Source organism: Equus quagga, chromosome 8 (genome assembly GCF_021613505.1).
Source record: "Equus quagga isolate Etosha38 chromosome 8, UCLA_HA_Equagga_1.0, whole genome shotgun sequence".
Lineage (NCBI taxonomy): Eukaryota > Metazoa > Chordata > Mammalia > Perissodactyla > Equidae > Equus > Equus quagga.
Genome location: NC_060274.1, coordinates 84108059 through 84131690, shown reverse-complemented (window position 1 = coordinate 84131690; position 23632 = coordinate 84108059). Strand labels below are relative to the sequence as shown.

The 23632-nt window shown below is 41.4% G+C and overlaps 1 protein-coding gene across 6 annotated transcripts in view; it reads right to left on the bottom strand.

Annotated features, from left to right (window-relative positions):
• The window catches only part of CREB5 (cAMP responsive element binding protein 5), a 399941-nt gene extending 376865 nt beyond the window's left edge, over nt 1–23076 (bottom strand). For 3 of the 6 annotated variants that reach the window (XM_046669244.1, XM_046669247.1, XM_046669246.1), the window contains exon 1: nt 19506–23000. In XM_046669244.1, the coding sequence (XP_046525200.1) occupies nt 19506–19508 (3 nt within the window). In that variant the 5' untranslated portion in view covers nt 19509–23000. The other 3 variants (XM_046669242.1, XM_046669243.1, XM_046669245.1) reach the window with 3 other exon arrangements.
• Nucleotides 23077–23632: the final 556 nt, after the last annotated feature.

The following is a 23632-nucleotide window of genomic DNA, read 5'->3' as shown; positions in this document are numbered from 1 at the left end:
GAACATCTAGGTAAACGGTAATAGTCTTAGGCATAATTATTTACCAGTGACCAGATTACGGCTCACACTGAAGGAAAAAGAAGTTAATGCGGTTTAAAAATCAACAGGCTTGAATATTTCGCTATTTTATTATTAAGTTACAATGACCTGTGGAAATACAAAATTTTATAATTTTTTTTGGCATTCCCTTTACTCGGAACTCCAAATTTCTAAATACTTTCAACAAACTTCAAATTTCCTATTTTAAGGAATTCACTTAGCACGGGGTAGGAGAAACATAAAGAAGCTTCTTCATCTTTGAAGGTAATAAGCAAAAAAGTATCCACAAATAAATGTTTCTAGGCGTTGACTTTTGGCCTTCAACTAAAATTCTATGAAAAGAATGAAGAAATTAATGATCTAGTCGTTATGATAATTAGTAATTATATTTTCAGAGTCTTTAAGAATAATTAATTAGAGCATACCTTTGAGGCACTATTATCGCCATCATAAAATGAGGCAGCGGAGGTAGAGCCGAGATGAACAGTTGCCTCTGGCCACAGGCAGAAGAGAGCGGGCTGTCAGATACCTGGAATTCCTGAGCCCCAGGGCCTTGCTACTAAGCCTGCTCCCCGGAGCTGACACGGGAAGTTCATTCTTTACGCAGCATAAACAAGAAGCTGTCCTTTTTCTCCATCAACTATTCCTCTCAACTAAGCTATTGACCCCCTTCAGTTCTCAGATGAGATTCTTTTCAGACTGTGGTTTCTTTGGCAGGCTGCCACCTAAAAGTGTAGTTGAATAAAGTGAGATAAGTAGAAGTCTGGATCTTTTAAAAATTTTATTACAGTAGAAGGGAGAGAGAAACAGGCAGAAAAATAGAAGGAAGATTAGTATAAGCGAACCTATAACAGGCAGAAGTGGCATGATTCTAAAAGTAAACTGTGTTTACATATTTACAGATTCCTGTATAAACCACTATATCAGGAATTAAGAACCAGAAAAATATTTTTAAACCTTTTTATACTAAAAAATATATGGCTATCTTTGTGCCTCTAAATTGTGAAGATAAAGGGTGCATAGTCTTCCTTTATTAAAAAATGTAAATTTCAGTAAGCAAAACGTTAATACTCTGAAAGAAGAATGGCCAAAAGGCACAGAGAGAAAAGAACAGACAATTCACAAATTGCCAGCAAATGAGTGAAAATAATGTTCAACATCCCTTTTAATCTCATAAAAGCAAATTAAAACAATTTTTGACCTAATAAATTGAGAAATATGCCTTTTTGAATGACAATATCTAAATCCTGATTAGAGGTCAGGTTCGATAGGTCCTCTGCATAAACTCAATGTTGAGGAGACAATTGGTACAGGCTGTTTGAAAGCTTTTTAGTAAAATGTATCAAAATCCATTTGTTGGAATAATTCCTTTGGAAAAATAAGAGATACAGATGAAGAGTTACGTGCAGGAAGGTTCATCACAATATTATTTATTACCTGGGAAAAATTTGAAATAGATTATGCATCCAATAATAAGCAGAATAACTGAAGTAAATTATGACAAAAAAGAGACTATACAGTCATTAAAATCATGTTTTAAAAACATAAGTCTTGACCTTGAGGAAATGTTCACAAAATGATGTTAAGTAGAAGAGAATCCAGAAACAAACCTGCAAATACTCTGTGAAATACAGTTAGATGACACGGACGGATAAAGACAGAGATTAATAAAGGATATACATCAAAATCACAAACAGTGATTATTTTTGGTTAGAATTTTCTTCTTTAGATGCTTCTGTATTTTTTATGAGTTTTTTTTTAAATCAGAAAACAGTACACTTATCTTTAAAATTTTAAAAAAGGAAAGTAAGAGAATCCTTGAATTTAAGGTATAGTTAACATTTTTTTCGCCATTATTGTTCAAGCCAGCGAAAATTGGTCTTAACTCGGAAAGGAATACACCAACAAGTAGCTTTTAGCATTACGATTGGTTGATTTCCAGGGTTAAAACTTTAGAACCTTCCTTTTCTAGTTACACTATAAGTTAAACTAGATGCCCTGTCATTCCTCTTCGTGGGTTTTTTCTCACAAAGTCAGCTTCAGAGGGAATTTGGAGGAAAGAGAAGACACCAAGACCACTATTTTAAATGGTGTGCTCTAATTTTAAAATCCCAGATGACACTGCCAAGTTGCCTCGGTGCCTGCCGGGTTAGAAAGGAGCCACAGGACCTACGGGCAACAGCCATAAATGACACAACTGAAAAATGATTGCTACTTGTTTGAGAAAATATGCACAGAATATGCCAAAATGACTCCTACACTGGATGTTTTTCTGAATGAATTTCTTGTAAGTTCTGTCACATGAAACTCATGCAACACTAGGAATCCCTAGGACACGAGGACCTCATTCCCAATGCATCCACCACATTGCCTTTGCCATTGGCTGGTTGAAATACACAACTTTTTAACTCAGTGTTAACCACGTTGCATAATTACAACACTCTATTAGAAAATCTCCATGCTTGCTTCATCTTCGCCCAAGCATGACTTTCAGTGAATAGATTTCAGAATCTTTCTTTCAAAAACAGCTCGATGCAATAACTAATGCAACTAGAATTACCAAGAAAAAAATCATAGCTGTTTACAGTCACCCCAAACCCTACAATGGCTCTCCATTGCGTTTAGATTGAAATCTAAACCCCCACCTGGCTAACACCCTGCCTCACCTCCGAAGTCATCTCGCAGCACTTGCCCCCTTGCCCACTACACTTTGGCCACACTGGTCTTTTCTCTTTTTCTCAACCCTGGCAAGCTCATTCCCACAGAACTAGGTCTCCTCTATGCCTGGAAGTTTCTTCCCCTTAATCTCTGAGTGATTAGACCAGCTTTGTTTTCAAGGGTGGGTCAAAAGTAATAAGGGAACAGAGGACATATCAATCCTATGAAATGGAAAATTAAAATGAACATATTTTTAATTTGGTACTCTTGCTTAGGAAAGACTGACATTTGTTGACCTCCAATATCTGGAAGGGACCTTTCAAATGCTCTCCAAAAAAATAGAGAGAGGTTGTAAATGTCCAAGCATTAGCCAGTGCCAGCAGAAAAGAACGAACTAGGATTCTTTCTTGGTTGCAACTCTAAATCTACAGGGCTCTAATACCAACTTCCCCTATCTGTCCTAACTATTGTGTCTTAGGGGGGTGATGGTACCTATTTCCCTTATTTCTTTCATTTCAAATAGTGTACTATTATTAATTATTATTAATGCCATAGATACAGCATTAACTCATAGTATTGTTTACAAGTACTGCTGTAGCAGTCAATCTCTGCAATGTCCCCTAATGACCCCAGTCCTCTGGTATACCCTTGTGTAATCTCCTCCCCTGAGTACAGGCCGGGCCTAGTGACTTGCTTCTAATGAATAGAATATGGCAAATATGATGAGCTGTCACTTCTGAGATTAGATCACCGAAAAAGACTATGACTTGCATCTCTCACTTTCCCCTCTTGCAATGCTTGCTTATTCTTAGCCTGCCAACAGCCAAATAAATAAGCTCGGGTGTGCACCCTCTGAGGCCTGCAACAGCCACGTGAGTCTGGAAGCAGATCTTCCCCTAGTGAAGGCTCAAGATGACTACAGTCCTGGCCAACAACTTGAAACCACCTTGTGAGAGACCCTGCACCAGAGAACCTGGCGAAGCCACACCCAGTTCCTGACCGACAGAAGCTCTGAGTTAATAAATAAATGTTGGGGGTTGGAGGCGATTTGTTACACAGCAATAGCTTACTAATACAATTACTTACAACCAAAACTACACACTTGACATTTTCTTTTCCTTTTGTTAGGATTATAGTGAAAGGAAATTTTAGCTCCCTAAATTATGAGAATGAATCTTAGGTTGTACAGGGATAGAGGATATTCAGAACCAGAAATAACTAATCAGGATTCTTCCCAAAATGAATGATAACTATATTTGGTACATCAATCATAAAGTCACTCATAATTTAAACAGCATTTTAAATCTAACTGGTATTTTCACATTCAAGGCCATTTACTCCTCTTAAAAAGACTACGAAGTTAAGTAGTATTATTATCTCCATATTACAGACAAGGAGATATTTGTAAATCTCAGCAGATTTCATGACTTCCACAAAGGCACAGACCTGTCGTTCACCTCTCTGCTCTAATTCCTAGCTCTATGTGTAGCACTGTAAATGCCCACACATATCTGTTGAGTAGACACCGCCCACGACAATGTTATCTATAAAGATGATGCCTTTTTTTAATGAAATTCTCCAACTGACATATACATCAATCCATCTCTCTGTACACTTGTGTAACACATAAATATGCATCCATGGAATCAGTATATGTGTTTCCCAAACAACACAGCCACCTCTGAAAGCTCACTCTACTTCTAAAGACAGTAAAGAGATCATTCTCTAATTTAATCGTGTTTTTCATACAGTTCTACTTGGCCAAAGACAGAAATCTAGAGCTCTTTCATGAGCTAACAATCCCTTCTCAGTAAATCAAATCTCTTCCCTCACATATCATTTCCCATAATCTCTCAGGATGAGGTTGGAGACAACAGACCTTTCGAAAGCCACCTCAGGAGGTCATCAGCGGGCTCAGACCCCATCATCCCAATGCCCTCACCCCTCCCCTGCCATAGCTGGCCTCTTTCCCCCTGTTAAACATGGCAAGTGGGAAGTAATAGGTCTTGTCAAAGGTCGCTATAAAATAACGTCAGGCAATGTTAGATAGAGGCGTCCACAGAAATGCAACGAAGCTGTTGACAAGAAAACAGGAGGTGGGAGGATTGTGATTAGGAGATTTGGATGAGTCTTAAATTCCTTTTCTTTTCACAGCCTCACAGTTAAGTGGTCATTCAGTCTTCAACCACAGTCCAGTCCCTTCTCACGGATGACCTGATAGAAAAGCGTTTGTTCACAAAAGATACATGCAGCCATTAAATAATCAATTAGTCCATGTTTTAAGAAGATAACAAAATCGTTAGGGATGTTGACTCTTGGAATTGTATGATTACAAGCAGAGGAACTGCAACATACCATGTGTAAAGTAATAAATTAAGAAGTCATCCATTCATTCAGCAAATATGGAAGAAGTGTCTGCGATGTGTCAGGACTACATGTTAGGAAAATGGTAATGAACCAAACATGCACGATCCCTGAGGTTTCACAATTTAGATTCTAGTGAGACATATAGATTTTAAATATTTTTTAATTAAATTAAAAAATCACTTAAAGGGATATAAATCTGAAACTTGTAAATGCTATTAAGAAAAAGTTTAGGATAGTGGGACTACTTAACAGGACCAAATTTAGATTAGGGAATCAGAAAAAAGCAGAAGTTGCCCTGGCAGGAATGGTCTAGGTAGAAGGGACAGCATACGCAAAGGCCCCACAATTAAGAAGGACTTGGAGCTTTCAAAGATCTGAAATTCCAGTGTGGTTGAGGCCCACTGAGTAAGGGACTGTGTACTGTGAGTTGAGGCTGGCCTATCTGATGCCAAAGACTGTGATCCTGATCTATTCAGGGTCTATTCATATCTGCAGCCCAAACCCCTTCTCTGAACACCAGACTCAGCATCCCACCGTCTACGGGACATCTCCTCACACATAACGTGCCCAAACTGAGCTCTTGGTCTCCTCTACCAAACCTGTTCCACCTGCCATCTTCCTCATCTCAGTTGATGGTAACTCCATCGTCCGAATGTCTCAGGTCAAAAACCTAAGCATCCTCCATGACTTCTTACTTATACCCACACCCAATTTATCAGTAAGTCCTTTCAGCTTTACCTTCATAATAAGCCAAACTCCTTCTTATGACCTCTCCCATAACCACCCAATACAAGCTGCCATATCTCTTGCCTCCTAACAGGACTGCCTGCAGCCACCCCTGCCCCTGTATAGTCTATTCTTCACAACAAGACAGGTCCTTAGAAGTGATAGATTCTCTTCTCAAAGCTCTCCAAATGCTTCCTATCCACCGTTCATAGCATGGTGTGCAAGCCCCGACATGATCTGGCCACCTCCCACCTCTCACTCTTTCCTCACTGTCTCCACGTCTGTTTCCTTGCAGCTCCTCAGAGACATCAAAGCCCTTTTACCAGCAGCTCCCGTGGCCTGAAAGCGCTTTCTCCAGATCTCTGCAGGAATTGCTCCCTCACTTCAGCTCTCTACTCATATGTTACCTTCTCAGAAAGGCCTTCCCTGACTACTCCATCTGAAAGGTGAAAGAGCACACTGTACCCACTTTCCTGGCTTTGTCCTCTCTGTAGCACTTACTGCTAGATGATGCATGACATATTTACCTATTGGTATAGAGATTTTGTCTGTTAGTTCACTGCCATAGCCTTAGAACCTGGAAGAGTTCTAGCTACAGAGAGCAAGGCATACTTTTACTGATGCACATTGTGGGTTACCACATGGCCATCTCTGGAAGTGCTTTTGTAATAGAATTATAATCTCCCAGGAAATAGATTGAGTGCCTAATATGTTACCAAGATTGAGGCTCTGGAGAAGTAAGAAAAGGTCTGGCAAGGAGGAGGGGAAAGGAGGGCAGGGTTTGTGGTAGGCAAGGAGGTGTCTGAGGGAGGAGGGCAGCCCTGAGCTCCTGTGACAGGCACTATGGTGGAACAGAATGTGCTAAGAGGAAGAGAGGCAGAAACAAAAGGAATAAAAGAAGTGTGAGGGTGCCCAAGACAAACTTGGTCTCTGCCACAATTTTGCCTAAGCTCAACTCTAAAGGAAGGTTTTTCCAACCAGCATAAGCGGAAGGAGATTAAGGTTTCAGAGTACATATTTCTCTTGCCAAAAGATTGGTCATATGTTTTTTTACAACCATAAAAAAAAAAGTCCACAGCAAACTTCAATGTCAAACAATAGGGGATGGTTAAGAAATTATGATATAGCAACTCAATGGAATATGATGCATAATCATAGTTTTGAAAACTATGTCACAGCATAAAAAATGCCTGTGGTATAGTTTTAAGTGAAAAAAATAGAATTTTAAAACGTGTCTATGCTTCAATTAAAACTATTTAAAAAATATGTTCACCTCTAAACATAGGTAAAGAAGCAAATGTGAAAATGAAAAATCAATGGTTCCTTAGCGTTGTGAGATTCTCTGTGATTTACTCATCCCACCCCATTTTTGGATTTCTAAAATATGCTTAACAATAGTTTTAAGCTACAGGGACATCCATCAGTACACCTAAAGAATCTCCCCAGGCTGATCCTGCCAGAGACACTCGCCAGGCATCTAACATCTCATCCTGATAACAGGAAATTCATGACAAAGAACAATGTTCGAGTGTCCCTGAATCCACTCACTCAGGATTAATTAACCATCTACCATATGTAAGGGACTATATGCCAGGTTCTATGAGAGAAATCCAAAACTGAGCAAGTGTCCATTCTTACTGTTATGGAGCTTACAATCCGGGAGAGGGAATTTATGACAAATACAAAGGTAATCCCAAGAGAAGATGAGCTTTTTTTATGTCATAAGATAAAATAGTAATAAAGTACTAAGGAATTAATTTTTCATTCAGTTTTTGGTTGGGGAGATCAGGAGATGAGTGTTTGCACAGGCAGAAGGTGAGGGGGAGGGGAGGAAAGGGTGTGCTAGACAAGGACAGGAGATGTTCCAGGAAAGAGGAGAGTCTAAACATGGCAGAGAGGCACTCAACACAAACAAGACTTATTACGAGTCTGGCTTGAATATGGGGTAAACCTACAAGGATGCTAGCTGGGGCTGGCCTAGGGGCCTTAAAACAGATGCTAGTGAAGGCTCTTGAGCAGGGACATGAGCTGTTCAAAGCCATAGAATAGAAAGACTCATTTAGTACCTAGAAGGTATAGAGTCTGAGCTCAGAAAGAAGACAAAGCTGGTTCGAAACCCCAACTTCACCATTTACTGATTTTGTCACAGTAACTGGTTTGTCCCTTAACCTCCGAGCCTCACTTTCCTTATCTATAAAAAGAGGTAACTCCAGCTCCTTGGTAGGTTTGTTATGAAGGGTGACATTGTAGATCAAGAGAGTAGGCACAATAAAGACTCAATAAATAATTCTGTTCCCCTTCACTCTCAGTTCATAGAAGGAACTAGTTGAGAAGGAGACAGGGCAGGAGGACAAAAATCACAAGACATTGCTCAAGTGGGGTCTAGAAGACTTGGCAATGACATGTCCATGATGGCCAAGGAAAAAGTGAAGTTAGTGATTGTCATGAAGGCTCAAGCTGGGAGGCCAGAAGATGATGGTGGCCCCCAGTGAAATGGATGTGTCAGAAGGAGAAATGCTATGAGGATTAGTTCATGTTTCAACAATTTGAAAATTCAGGAACAGCAGCAGTCCTTCTAGGAGGAAATGGCCAGGGTGAAGCTGGAAGTCAGGGCTCATAGCCCGGGAGAGACGTATGGCCGAGACACACAAGGTATCTACTCTAAGATTTTTCATAGTTGACCATTCCTATTGCCTAAGTCTGTAATGCTCCTCTCAACCTTTCTCCACTGTTCATCTTAACACTTTAATCCCAAATATATAGAGAAGTTGTTGGATCAAAATACAGTCATGTGTTGCTTAACAACGTGTTGTCTTTTCTTTTAACAGATTTATTGAGATATAATTCACATATCATACAATTCACCCACTTAAACTGTACAATTCAATGCCCTTAGAATATTTACGGATTTGTGCAACCATCACCACAATCAGTTTTAGAACATTTTCATCATCTGAAGAAGCAGCCACACATCCTTTACTGGTCATCCCCAAGTCCCCAGCCCCACCCTTAGTCCTAGGCAACCACTAATCTACCTTCTGTCTCCACGGATTTTTCCATTCTGGACCTTCCATATAAATGGAGTCATACACTATGTAGTCCTTTGTGTCTGGCTTCTTTTTCTTAGCATAATATTTTCAAGGTTTATGCATGTTGTAGCATGTATCAGCACTTCGTTTCTTTTTATGACCAAATAATATTCTAATATACGGATATACCAAATATTGTTTACCCATTCATCAGTTGATGCACTTTGGGTTATTTTCACGTTTTGGCTATTATGAATAACCCCACTATGAACATTCATGTACAGGTCTTTGTGTGGACATATGTTTTCATTTCTCTTGGGAATATACCTAGGAGTAGAATTGCTGGGTCATGAGGTTTATGTTTAACTTTTTGAGAAACTGCTAAACTATTTTCCAAAGTGGCTGTATCATTTGACAGTCTCACCATCAATGGACGAGGGTTCCAATCTCTCCACATCCTTCTCAACACTTGCTTTTGTCTTTTTTATTGTAGCCATCCTAGGGGGTGTGAAGTGGTTTTCATTTGCATCTCCCTGATAGCTAATGATGTTGACCATCTTTTCATGTGTATTGGCTATTTCTATATCTTCTCTGTAGAACTGTCTATTCAGATCCTTTGCCCCTTTTTAACTGGATTATTTGTCTTTTTACTATGATATTTTTTAAAACACAGAATGTTGTCTTCTGGGTTTTCACTGTGTAAAAAAGAGGGAACACATAGCCATAAATTGTCCATCAACAAAATTTTTTTTCTTCCTGCATTGAAACATCTGTGTTCAACTTGGGACGTGTGTTGTTTATGGGACCTAGTGGCTTTTGTCCTTGTCAGTAAATATTAGCACATCAAAACAATGATTGTTAAACCTGGCGGGGTGACAAACTACAGCTGTATTTAATTCTTTGTTCTCAAGGTTAAAAGTTGGTGTTGCCCTTTTGGCACTGCTGTTTCACAAACCGTGGAGACAAATTCAAGGCCAAAGCAAGGACAATGCCCCCATGAGCAAATTCATTAATCAGTGTAATATAAATACATCTATTTTAAAGTGTAAACTTTTGTGGCTGTGTTTTGCTGGCTTTGTCCATACCTGGTAATGTGTGGACCCCCATCTCTGAAGACTTGTTCCAAGTTTTTCTGGGGGTCTAGCAGAAGCTTATTTTTAATATGTGCTGCAAAATGTCTGGTTATAACTGACATCACTCTCAATCTGCCAGCTCCCACGGGGTCCCCCTATTACTTGCCCTGGGTGCTGCCCTCTTGATGGGCATACCTACTGTTATGGGTGGAATTGTGTCCCTCCAAAACTCCAGGACCCTAGAATGTGACCTTATTCGGAGATCAAGTCTTTACAAAGGTAGTCAAGTTGAAACGAGGTCTTTAGGTTGGGCCCTAATCCAATGTGACTGGTGTCCTTATAAAAAGGGGAAATGTGGACACAGAGACAGGCATTCACAGCAGGAGGATGATGTGAAGGGACAGAGGGAGAAGAGAGTCATCTACAAGCCAAAGAGAGAGACCTGGAACAGATCCTCGCTCATAGCCCCCAGGAGGAACCAACCCTGCTGACACCTTGATTTTGGACTTCTAACCTCTAGAACCGCGAGAGAACCAATCTCCATCGTTGAAGCCACCTGGTTTGTGGTACTCTGTTACAGCAACGAACACACCTGGCCATGCTCTGGACCCCTGACGGCCAGCACTGTGGCTGCCTTGGGCAGTGGCTGCCTCTCTCTCTGGAGGGCCTTCTCTCTGACACAAATTATCCAAACTGTGTTGCCTTGCAACGCAACGAGTGAACAACAGTTTTTAGTTATAGTTGCTGTTGGAGTTTTTGTTCATAGTTACTTTCGCTTCTCTTTCAAGGACTCAGACACAAGCCCATGGGGCACTGTGCTGAAAACCCTCCTCTCTGCTACCACCACAAAGGACAATCCAGACTTCCTTACTGGGTCAGGCTTATCCCACCTGGCTCCTTCTTCCCTTAGAATAAGTAAACTCCTCTCCCATTCCCTCACCTTCCAGTTAATCTATCCCCTAGTCATACTGGTCCTATCTCTTAACCGGCTTTTGAATCTGGCACCACTGTAGCCCAAGCCGCCATCACCTTTGCCTGGACAACCACACCAGCGCCCTAACTGGGATTTCTGCCTCCAGACCTGCACCCCCTCACTCTCCCACAACATTCTATTGGAGTGACTTATTTGGTGTCTCTCCTACCAGTAAGTTCTGTGAGGAGAGGGACCATGTCTGGTTTAGATCGTGAGTCCCTAGTACCTGCACATCATATGTGCTCAGTAAATATCTGATGAAGAAAGGGAGGGCGGGAGGGAGGGGGAGAGGGAGAAAGCAAAGTGTGGGTTTATACTCCCTTAGAGAAACTACAAAGCTGTGCTTTTTTATTGGTTTCCATTGAGCATATCTTTGCACTGAGAAAGGCAAGCAAGTCAATACAAACAGAGATGCTCAAATAATGCCAAATGGTGTGTTTTCCAAATCACACGAGGCCCATCTGAATCCAAGCCAGTCTCCAGAAAAGAGGCACTCAGTGCCATGTGCCTAGCTGTGTCTCTGCGTTATCTTATGTGTCAGAATCACATCACACACTCATTACCTCTGCATTGGCCTGAAGAGCAGAAGTCCTTTTTAGACTTTTGCTCCTCCCATTGAGACCCTAAAGCTGCCATACCTAACTTTGAACAAGTGGTCTATGCATTCTGTTTCTCTGTCTGGGGAACGGGTACAAGCAAACTTATCCCTCCTTTTTTTTTTAAATTGTGGCAAAATACACATAACCTAAAATTTACCATGTTAACCATTTTTAAGTGTATAGTTCAATAGTGTTAAATATATTTACACTGTTGGGCCACCAATCTCCAGAATCCTCTATTTTTTAAAACAAACATTGAATAACTAAAACTATGTAAAGGAATATAATCTTTCCTAAATAGGCCTCCTAGAATATGTGCTAAATGTTAAATAAAGATAAAGCATCCATTTACAGCCTTCCTTTTAAAGATACTATAGTTTTTGTGCTTTAGGGGAAAAAAAAAAAGCACATTTCCTGGAAAGGGTAAAAATGAACCTTGGGTTAAAGGGTTAACCTGTCTATCTTAAGAATGTCCCTTCCAAAGGGCATGTCAAGTAATTATGTGTAATTTTTTCTCTCTGATTTTTGTGAGTGCCTCTGAGGCACATGAAAAAGTAATTGTACTTCCCTGCCAGTGTTGCCTCCATCCCACAGGCAGACATCACTGCTTCGTTTTGTTTTTTTTAAAAAATGTTTTGAATGGTTTGGAGATTAGCATGGGTATTTAGCAAAAAGTACAATTTCAAATTACATGCTGCTTCATGGTGCCAAAACACTGCACACCATCATCTTTGATGACGTCCACCAGCACGGCACTGAGAATGGTGGTTGTTAGTCATCTGGCTTGGTAAAGCTGGAAAATGAAATTGTAAACAATGTGTGCTTAGACAGGCCTTATTAGAAAAGAAGAGTGTGTTAAATATGGTTTCAATTTTTTTAAATCTAGCAGTATCTTTTAATCAACTATATGTGTATCTAAATCAACGTGACAAATAGATACTTGCTCAAAAAGAGGAACAATTTATCCATGGGCATCCTAAAAAAGATGATAATCACATTTACAAGTACGTATGCTTGTAACATTCTGGTCCTCTTTGGCCAAGGTTTTTATTTATATACAAGTTTAACCACCATAACCACATATACATGTGGATATTAAAATTGTTTTAACTTTGGTATAATGCTTAGAAAGGGACCCAAAATAATCCCTCCCTGGCAGTGGTCACAGATTGCATTGTTAATCATGACTTGTACCTCAACCACTGAAGACACGGGGCTGCAGACAGAAACTACAAAGGGCTAAGTCCAACCCTGGGCATTATTAGGAGAAAACAAAAACCAAAGATTCAAAAGCAGAAGGCTCCAGGCCAAGTGTGAAGATAGTATATTGATAAACAAGAGCTAAACTGTTTTATTAAAGATAATTCAGGAGCTAGGGCTAGAGTCTATTTTGCTCAATGAGTGAATATTTGAAGCCCTTTATTTTCAATGCCCAAAAACCGTTCAACAACTTAAATCTTTAATCTGTTGTCTCTCCACAAAGTCCTCTAATAGTCAATCACAAAGTAGCCTGAGAGAAAATTTCCCTAGATACCACCAAAAACACAGGTTTCTAACAGATGTCTCCAAGCAACTTTTAGAATAGATGCCATGTTAAGAGGTTGATACACCCATATGTATTTGTTCATCAAATCTAGGTACATGTAGCCTGAAGCTGGGAAGCAAGAGTTATTAGCAAGAGAAACCATTTAAGTGCAAATAATGCATGGAAAAGCATCAGAAAGAATGTTGTTTATAAATTCAAAGACAAATGCAATAGTATACACTGTTGGGAAATCCCCACCTGAAAGTCACCCGGAGTAGTCCTTATGGTTAGGCACTAATAAACGTGAGCTATTTTCTCAGACTGACCACCCTTCTAATTAACGAAGACCATGTTAGCCTTGTCAACCCTCCAGTTTCTCCATCTACAAAATGGGAATTAAAGCCGTGTGTTCATACATGAAGGTTAAAATTCTTCCAATGAATGACATTACAGAAAACACAAATATTATCACCCCAAATGTAGAGAAATCTGTAATCTTGTACCTAAAAATGGTTTTAAGTCATGTTTAAAAAGCACATGGTCAGATAGACATGTACTTGGAAACAGCTGGCATTGCAGGGGATGGGGAGACAGGTTCAGGGTGAAATGACTCACGGATGCGGGAATGCAGAAGCTCTCAGCGGCATGAAGTCACGAGGGACTGCCCCTGAGGTCTCTCTTCCCTTCCACAAACAACACCGTTTGTCGACTTCAAAAGGAGATGGGTGAGGAGTTTGGAATTATTTTTTATTTTTTGGTTCTTTGCATCCTTTAGTGAATGCACAGACTGGTATATAGTTTAAAAATTTTTGTTAAAGGAAAACATCGTGGTGTGCATTGAGAAACATTGATTCTTCTAAGATTTTAAAGGATGACAAAGAGAACGAACACTTTAAGTCGAGGTAGTTGTAACTAACATCTTGACATGAGCAAAGGGCAAGTTTGGTCTATGCAATGACACAAACCTTGTTAAAAGCTTAGAGGGAAGAAACACAAGGGGATCCAGACGCCTCAAATGGAGTGAGATTTTTCCTCTAAAAAACAGTTAAAGGCGAGTAGTATCTGAGGCAAAGAAGTAAGTTAGCAAAACAACTGAAATGTGGCGATCTTGACCTTTTCCAAAATGTAGAGTTTCTAAGAGGCTGCATGCAAACCAAATCATAAGTTAAGATTTTTAAGGGAGGAAACCATTTAAAACATCCATATTTGACACTGACACAAAACAGAGCTCATCTGTATTACAAAGGATTATCTTCTAAATTATTTAATCTGTACATTTTAATTTTCATTAATTGTATTTTCTTAAATACGTTTTGTAGCATGAGGCAGGCCTATAACAACCGCTGGCTGCCCTTGACTCTGAATGCTTTACTGCGATCCCTTTCCCTAAATAGAATCATAGAATATTCCAGTAGAAGATGCCTCAGAGATCAGTTAGAATTGTGGTTCTCAACCCTGGCTACACTTTAGAAACACTTCTGGAGCTTTTAAAACATGTAGAGGCCCAGGTCCCCAACCCAAACCAATTAAATCAGAATGGGGGCAGGGGGTAGGTACCAATAATTTTGAAAACTCCACAGATGGTTCTACTGGGCTGCCAGAAGCGAGAACGACTGATACGGAGGTTAGATTTGTGTTGCCTGATACCACAGTCACTGGCTACATGTGGTTACTGAGCACTTGAAATGTGACTAGTCCGAACTAAGACGTGTAGTAATTATAAAATACATACCGGATTTCGAAGATTTAGTACCCAAAAAAGGAGAAAAAATTGCAAAGTATCTCAACAGTTTTATATTGATTATATGTTGAAATGATAATATTTCAGATAAATTGGGTTAAATAAAATACATTATTAAAATTAACTTTGCCTGTTTCTTTTTATCCTTTCAATGTGGCTACTAGAACATTTAAAATTACATATAAGGCTTGCATTTGTGGTCCTCACTATTGGACAGTGCTGGTCGAGACCAACACCCTTTTATCACAAATGAAGAAACTGAGGCAGAGAAGCAGAATGAGTTCAAGGCAGCACTTTGCAGATTCCCTCTTCCTGTCTTAGGCTTTTCCCGTTGCTATAAACCACATTGCTGCAGAGCTACAAATGGTGGCAGAGCCCATGATGCCATCAAGCAGATTTCAAACTTTCCTTTCTTTTGTCTTGCTAATTGTTTCTTCTAAGATTTGATATGAAAATCTATTTTCTGTATGGAAAAATATTCTCTCCATTGTGGACACACTTGTGATTTGTTATTGTAGGGTTACTCATGAAAGAACAGTAACTAGAATGAATATTAAAAAATAAATCCAGGACCCAACCCCGTGCCATAGTGGTTAAGTTCTGTGCGCTCCACTTTGGCAGCTCAAGTTCGTGGGTTCATATCCCAGGTACAGACCTACATTGGGTGGTGTAGGCTGATGGGTTCAGCCATGCTGTAGTGGCGACCCACATACAAAAGAGAGGAAGATTAGCACAGATGTTAGCTCAGGGCTAATCTTCCTCAAGCAAAAAAAGAGGAAGATTGGCAACGGATATTAACTCAGGGCAAATCTTCCTCAGGAAAATAAATAAATAAATTTAGAAAAACATTAGCATAAGGGAAATGCAGAGAATGGGTGAAGAGGACTATTAAGGCTTTTAAGATGTAAATGATCAAGTTCTAGCCTGGGAATGTTTTACCATGTTGTAGCTTAATAAATAACCCTACAGACCCACAGCCTCCTAAGAGCCATCTTCAGCACAGCATCAGTCCTTGCTCAGAATTTAGAAGTTTAGTCTATAATTTTGTCTTTCCTCCCAGAAGGCAATGTTTTTCTGGACAACATTGTCATTGCAGTGAGGCAAATCTGGCTCTTCGTAGTGGCGCACCATGTCATAGCTAGGCACCCTGGTGGAAATAGACTTTACCCTCAATGCCTTCCACCCTCTGCTGCCTGAATTAGTACCTGGTCATTCAGACGCCAAACAGCATCATCGCTTACTTAAAGAAGAAAATCTTGTTTTGATAAAGTGAAATGGTCCTACCAGATCTGGCAAATGAAGATAAAATGTATCTCTTCTAATAATCAGCTAATTCAAACAAAAACAGAGATGTTTTTTGTGGCATGTGGTTTTCTCCCCTTGGGAAGCCAGCAGAGAGAGAAGTGTATAAAACTGGCTGAAATGTGTTATATTTGAGAAATCATGCAACACAGGGGCTCCTCAGTGTAATAAAAGAATAAAGGAGACCTGAATTCTGATATAAAGCCTTTATGCAAAGAGCTGGAAAGGAAACCTATGGGTCAGGCCAAACAACACATACAGTAGATGCATTCAAGATTTCTATTGAGATATTCTTGTTCCCCGTCCTAAATACAGCATAACCTCAATTTCATCTTAAATCGAATGTCTGGAGCTCTGGAGCCCCCTATGTTGCATGCATGATTTCTACTAGCTATGATTAGTCAAGTTTTGCCAGTTAAACCTCAAAGAGCACACTTCCAGACTCAACTCACTTCCATGCAATGATATCTACCTCTAAACACTCTCATATATACCAACTTGGAAAGATAACATATTACAGACGGATCCTGGGCAAAAATACATCTGCCAGAATGGAAACAGCACTTGTTGCTCTGTTCGACAAAAAGAACAATAATTTGTCTTAACTTTAAAATTTTATTAATAAGGAAAAGACAGGAAGATGATAAAGAAAAGACAGGAAGTAAAGAAAGTTACTGCCTTACTCTGAGACAGTCTTTTGGACCATTTTTAGTTCTGCCTGCTTTCTGGTCTCAAATGAAATCTGGATGGTATAGTTTTACAGTGCTCATCTAACAATAATGGTGAGGAAGAAGAAGAAAAATGGCGTTCAAAGAACGAGGCCGATATTAGAAAAATTAACGCTGCAGATATATAAAAATATACAGAATAGAAACTACAGTTTATGTGCTCAGGGTATTCATTCAAAAGACCCGATAAAAACTTGTCTTTGAAAGGTAAGTGATCAAAAGGTTTGAAAAGAGCAAAGCATCCAAAGCCATGGGTTACGTTTCATTTGTGACAAGGGCATTTCTGGCAGCCTGGCTCGGGGAAAGAGAAGCGCACCTGGAGGGAGAGACCAGGCGTGCAGGCTCGGTTTGGCACTCTCTAGCTCTGGGTCTTGGGTGAGCCAGGGGACAGCACGAGGCCTTTGGGTCTCCTCTGCAAAGTGAAGACGTTGGTCTGTCAACGAGAAGCTCTCCCCTGGCTCCAGCTCTGCATCTGCTACAAGAAGCCTTTGTACCTCCCCATCAGAATCCCCAGGCCGAAAGGAACTCTTACTCTCTAAGATTAGTTCAAGACAAATGCCAACATGGTAGTTTTTAACCCTTCTTAATTTTAGGGTAGAGATTAGAACTATGAACCTTGAGGAAACAGAACGAAGCAACTTAAAATACATATTTCTAAAGCGTTAAATTGATTCTGATCTATTTCTCAGAAAAGATAAATGAGCAATGGAGTGAGCTTGGAGGAACGCAATATGGAAATGTCAATGTAACATCTTATACATTCAGGAATTTATCCTAAACTTTCTCAGTTTTATTTTGAAAGTCCCAGAGTCTCAATAAGAGCTTCAAAAATTTTATTCTTGTTTCTGGAACAGTGTTATCACTACCTGGAAATCTGTAAAAGCCTCCTCTCTCTCTTTCCCTTTTTTCTTATGTTAAATCCATGATTTTCAATTCCCAACAATGGAATACTAATGGAGCCTCAAAAAATACTAATTGCCCATTTTTTTCCTAATTACAAAATGTAAGAACTCTTTAGTGAAAACATTAAACATGATGTCATTTTTAAAGTGCCAGAGTTTCTATTTAAAGCAATGCTACAAAACAGATAGCTTATTTAATTTACAAATAGCAACACAAAACGGTTCTTTAAGTCTGTTTAGCATATCTGAAAGTGCTTCTTTCTCACACTTAAATATTTGAGGCTATCCCGCCCCCCCCCAACGCCCTCAGTTTATTCCCTTATCTCAATTGTATAATTTTATTAAGTAGGATTCAGAGAAATAGTCCTAGATTTAAATTTTTAAACACTAATTTATAAAAGCATCAGTTGATTCCCATAATACAGCTGGTAGTCAAACTGGACAAGATAATGAATTGACTGAGATCATTGTTCCATCTTCATCCAAGAAAGTCGCCTCTAAAAAAAGATCTTAAATTGCTGTAGAAATCCAATTTGTAAGAAGCAAAAGAAGCATATAGATGGGAAACACCAGCCATGATCACATTAATTTTGTGACTAACAGCATTGCTTTGAAGCGAAGAAGAAGAAAAAGAAAAGATGACAAAAATAATAAGTCTACGCAATCCTCAATTTTAATCTAACAACACAACTGAAAGAAAACCAACTACAAATACAAAGTTCACATCTCTGGGATCCAGTGGGACATCACACTCTCACAAAATAACTTTCAGCTTAATAAGGAGCAAATCCCAATGCTAAGGAAATACTATAGGAGGGTGATGCATTGTTGCTAAAAAGCAAATTATGATAAGAAATCAGGAGACCAGACACTTGACATTAGTACAGATCTTGGAAAGTTCAAGATTGATTGGTTTTGAATCTACAGGTGTGGGAAACTGACAAACAGTTGTAACAAAAGTCTTCAACTTACTGTATTTGAAAAGCTATATAGGGAAAGTCTGACAAGCTACCATTCATTTAACTATCTATTTAAATAAAAGCTGCACCATCACAGAGATAGAAGTAAACGCATAGTTCCTACTTTTTTGTGGGAATGGACCAATAAACTATCCACTCATGTATAAACTACATAAGGTCACAACTGACTTCTAATCGGCAGGAATTTACGATATCAGCAATTTACATTAAAAAAGAGTTGGCTTGAATTGAGCAAACTTGTTTACTTTGAGTAAAGTTGAAAACTAAAAATCGCTATGAATCAGTCAGGATTTACAAATAATGGATCTATATAAAATGCTACATGCAAAGGAAAATGAGAAAATTTATAGGGAGGCACAACTAAGTTCTCGCATTGTTTTCTTTTTAAGTTTGAAAACTAAAGTAATAGTTGATCTTCAATCAATAGCATCCTCTTCATGAGAATACACACCCAGGTTTGGATTTGGAAAATGGGGTTTTTTTGTTTTACTTTTAATTTTTAGGTTTCTTTTTAAGAACTCCTTCCTTATTCAAAACTTAAGTACTTGATGAAGTGATTCATGAAAGTTCGTGGAAAAAGGAATTCTTACCTGACACATTATTTAACATGCTTCGTAGCTCCCCCACTGCTGTTCACATGCTCGTGAACATTATTTTGCCAGAGAAATAATGGTCTTATTCACACACTACCTTCCACACAAAATGCAACCAAAGCCCAGGAAACTGACAAAAGCAACATTAGGATTCAGTGCAAAATAAGAATTCTATTTCTGAATTCCATCTATGAAAATGTAAGCTCGGTCTCATTTAACCAACCGCAAAGTTCCCTTTCTGCTTAATAAGAGTAATAAACATCATCTTACCATTATCTGTAGAATGAAATCAGCAACGTGTTGCTTCCTGCAGTCACCAAACCAAGATTTTTCTTCCTTTCTTTCTAGTAACTCCTTTTTCACCAGCAAGATGAGGAAGAAAATAAATCTTTGAGTATTTGCCTCAGTATTTCAGACCACAAAGCTTATGAAACTAGCTCTTAATAAAAAAGAACAGATCCGGTATTTTACAATCACTCTCGCAGCTCAGAGGTGCCTCCTAGACGCCTGTCCCTCTTTCCTCCCTTGTTCCCTAAGTTTCTTTTAGTAGTGAGACTAATTTTTCCAGTAGCCTTGAACACCCTAGATTTAACTGACATGGAAAATGTGACTAAAAACTTGTAGAACTGTCTAGCCTCCAACCCTACACAGAATCAACTTTGTTGTGAGTGTTGAAGGACACCTCGCAAGCAGCTACTTGCTCCGTCAGACTCCTGCACCACACAGCAGGGCACACCAAATAACAGTGCGCCATCTAGTTAGCAAGCTGCACTCTCCATTCTAGAAGGGGGGACACCTTCAAACCCTGGGAGTTAAGAACTTGTCAGGGTTCAGCTGCTCTAAAGGTCCAATTGTTTATTTAAATAAAAAAGAAATATCGCTACTGAGATAATCCACATCTAGTGGATATGGGAAAATTTAGGTTATAATGGCACTACAAACTTTTACATCTAACTTTGATTTACAAGATAAAAGCAAGTTTTAAATTAAAAGAGCTTTCTGTTAATAGAGCTTATTATTCTGAAGACGGGAATGATTTTCTTCGAAAGTTGTCCCTGGGTGCATGCCTATTATCTTTGCTTTTCCCCTTCCACTAATGAGCATTTATCTAAAGAGCCTGTTAATCCTCTGATGTGTGCTTCTGGTCAGAGGTAACAGTTTGAATAAAACCACTAATCACTGATCACTAAATCACTGATCATTAATCACACTCTCCAGTGCCGGGCACCCGGGCCATTTTTTACTCTGGGTCTTTGCATCACAAACAAGAAGTTTCACATTTTAGATGCACAAACATTGTGTGGGGTTATGCTATGTCATCTCTAGATGTGAGTAAATAATAAATACTGGCGCAAATTTGGGGAAGGATGTCAATTAGACCCCAGAAAGGAGTTTCACAAACGTCTACTCTACAGCACAGCTTTCGCTTTGAAGAAAGTAGATCTGATTATAACAAAACATGTGTTCTTCAAGAAATTCCCACATACTTAGAATATACATTTTCCTTTATTTACTCCAAATCAGAAAGCACCCAAATCCTCTGCCCTCTCCATCCAAAACCCTGTTAGTCAACTTTTTATTTGATTTCTGCTGCACACCGACCCCCCACTACTAAGATTTCTTTTTACTTTTATCCCTTAAATATGTCACACACAGTGTTTTTATTTCAACTGCCAGATACAGAGATTGTGACTCACTTCAATGACTTACGTATTTAACATCCTCTTAAATACAGAAACTTAAGGTTGAGAAAGAAACACATGCACCAAGTTATGGTATGGTACTTTGTGCTTGGGTTCAAACACTCACGTTCCCTCACTTTGGAAATGAAACATTTAGTCTTGATCCTTTCAGCTAAATTTGATTTAGTCAGCGTCCTTCCTCGTCTTCCCTCCTCGGCTAAACGTTGGAGGAAGGCGCTGTGTGGAATTAAGTACTTTGTCTGCAGCGGGTGTGTTGTTTTCCTAAGTCACCAGAGGGACACAGCATTATCATAACGTCTCTAAACGTTTCCTGAGATGCCTTTTCCATCAGGGCTGAGCATTTTCGCCCTAGAGAAGAGGCTCGCTGGTGCCTTCCTTAAATAATAGAAAAGAGCAGATTGTGCGTGCGCTGATCAGGTACTTTGCCCCCCTCAGACACCAGAAGCTCTTAGCCACACTCCAGGGACAGTGATCGCCCCAGGGAAAGCAGTAAAACGGGGAGGCGGGGCCCGAGTGATAACGGTGTGGGCGGGAGAGGGGGTGGAGAAGGAGGGGTCCGAGAGGAGAGGGCAATAAAGATGCCCAGGGAACGGGCGATTGTACCAGTATGTTGGGGGGTGGGGATGGAAAGCAGAGTTGCTTTGTCAGCATTTGTAAGCCCCCGAACCCTTGAGTATCTGAAGCTGTTAATCAAACAGTTACTGGCCTGCAGAATGACGTAATGGACCTGTATCCAGCCTTTATTCCCTGACACATGTCAGAGAGGGAGGGAAAAACAAAAATCAAACACACTCCGCGGACTCTGACAACGAAATATACAAGCAGTCCACTCCAGTTCCTGGCCTTGAACAAGCATCAAGTAGGGGCAGCACCCGTTCAAGGAAAGCTGGGTTGTGGGTGGGCAAGGTGTGGGGCTTTATCTACCAGATACACCCTCCCACACACACCCCCGGAAATAAATCTATAGCAAAGAAGAAGCGGGATGCAGCTGCCAAGAGAAAACATCTCCTCGGTTCCTTCGCACGTCTTGCCCCTCTAAGAACTTCGTGAAAAGTTTAAGCGGTTCCGTGGAGAACCTGCCAGAGAGGAAGGCTTCGCCGCCGGGTCCTGGGAACTGCCACCGCGCCGCCGCGGCAAAAGCAGGAGCTGTCATTTGGGGCAGCGGCGGGGAAGAGGTAATGATGCCCGCGAGAACCGGACGGAGGCAGGAGGCGGCTGGAGCAGTGAACGCGAGCAGAGCCTCGCCACTCTCGAGGCTTCCGCGCTCGGAGCGAAAGCCAAGTGCCCTCCAAGGACGACGTCCCTTTCCCCGGCGCGCGCGCCCACCAGCTGCGGCGGGCAGCCCTGCGGGAGAGGTGGCAGCAGCAGGCTCGCCACCCGGGAGGGAGCGAGCCCCCCGCGCGCCCGCCAGCCCGCCCCCTAGGTGACCCGGCGTCCTCGCCGCGCCCGCTGGAAGTTTGCAAACTTTCTCCGGGGGTTCCGCCGCATCACCGGGAAGTTGGGGACGCGGGGGGAGGTTCCTGGCTCGCCGTCTCCGCTGCCGCCGCCACTGTCGCCGCTTGACCGCACTTCTGGAGGGTTCCGCACCTTGCCAGGTCTCTGGAGGCAAACACACACCCCCGATTCATAACTGTTCCCCGTGTCAGGGAAACACACGCGCGGTCCCACACACGCACGCACGCCGGGGCGGAGACGGCGCTCGCTCCACGTTAGCATCCTTCCAGTCGCACGGCGCGGCGGCCACCGAGACGCGCTCCGGGACGGATACGGCGTGGGGTCTCTGGGGTGGCCTCAGGACACAGCAGAATTCCACAGTCCACCAGCATTGGGGGCCGGACTTCCCTCTGGTCCGCCAAAGTGTTTACAAACACAGATCACCCTCCAAAAAAAATGCATCGCATCTTCCCTACTCCTTGCCCTGTGACCTGCCCATTGGACCAAGTAACCTCACGGCTCCTGCCGAGAACCAACCCCTGCAAACAAGTACGCTCCCGAGATGGCTCCCGCGGCAAGTGCAACAAAAGTGGCTAAATGCAAAAGCCCCAGAAGTGGCCGAGCCGTATTTTTAGGAACTTACCAAACAAGTGTGGAGAAGGCAAGAGCGGAGCCCGGGTGAAGGGACCACGTTGGACTGAGCAAAGATTACAATACATTCTATTTAGAGTGCATTACATCACCCCCCCGGTGACGTCACGTGGGATTCCTGAACTTCTAAATCATTGCGGTCCGCGGGGGAGGGAAGGAGGGAGGGGCGGGGCCGGCGCGCCGAGGGGGCGGGCCCCGCCCCAGCCCCGCCCCGCCCCCGCCCCACGAGCGGACCCTGGTGCACTGCCGGCGAGCGGCGGCGGCGGCTGCGACCGCGCAAGCAACAGCTCGCAGAGCCCAGCGCCGTGTGACACGGCTCCCTGACATTAGTGGTGTGAGTCAGCTTGGAAACAATCCTCATGGTTTCAGACAGGACCACAGACGAGGCACGGACACGGGCTCTCCTCTGAACAGGGCCTGGTAGCGTGTGAAAGATGTAGGGATGGGTGCTAGGGGAGAGGTGGAGAAGGGGATGCTGAAGGATGCGGGAAGAGACTTTGTGCAAACCAATGCAGGACGCTCCCCCCTTCCCCCACCAGCAGATGTCCAGCTCCTTTTTGCCTGCGACAGTCGTGACCTCATTACAGTGTTCCTTGCATCCTGGCTTCT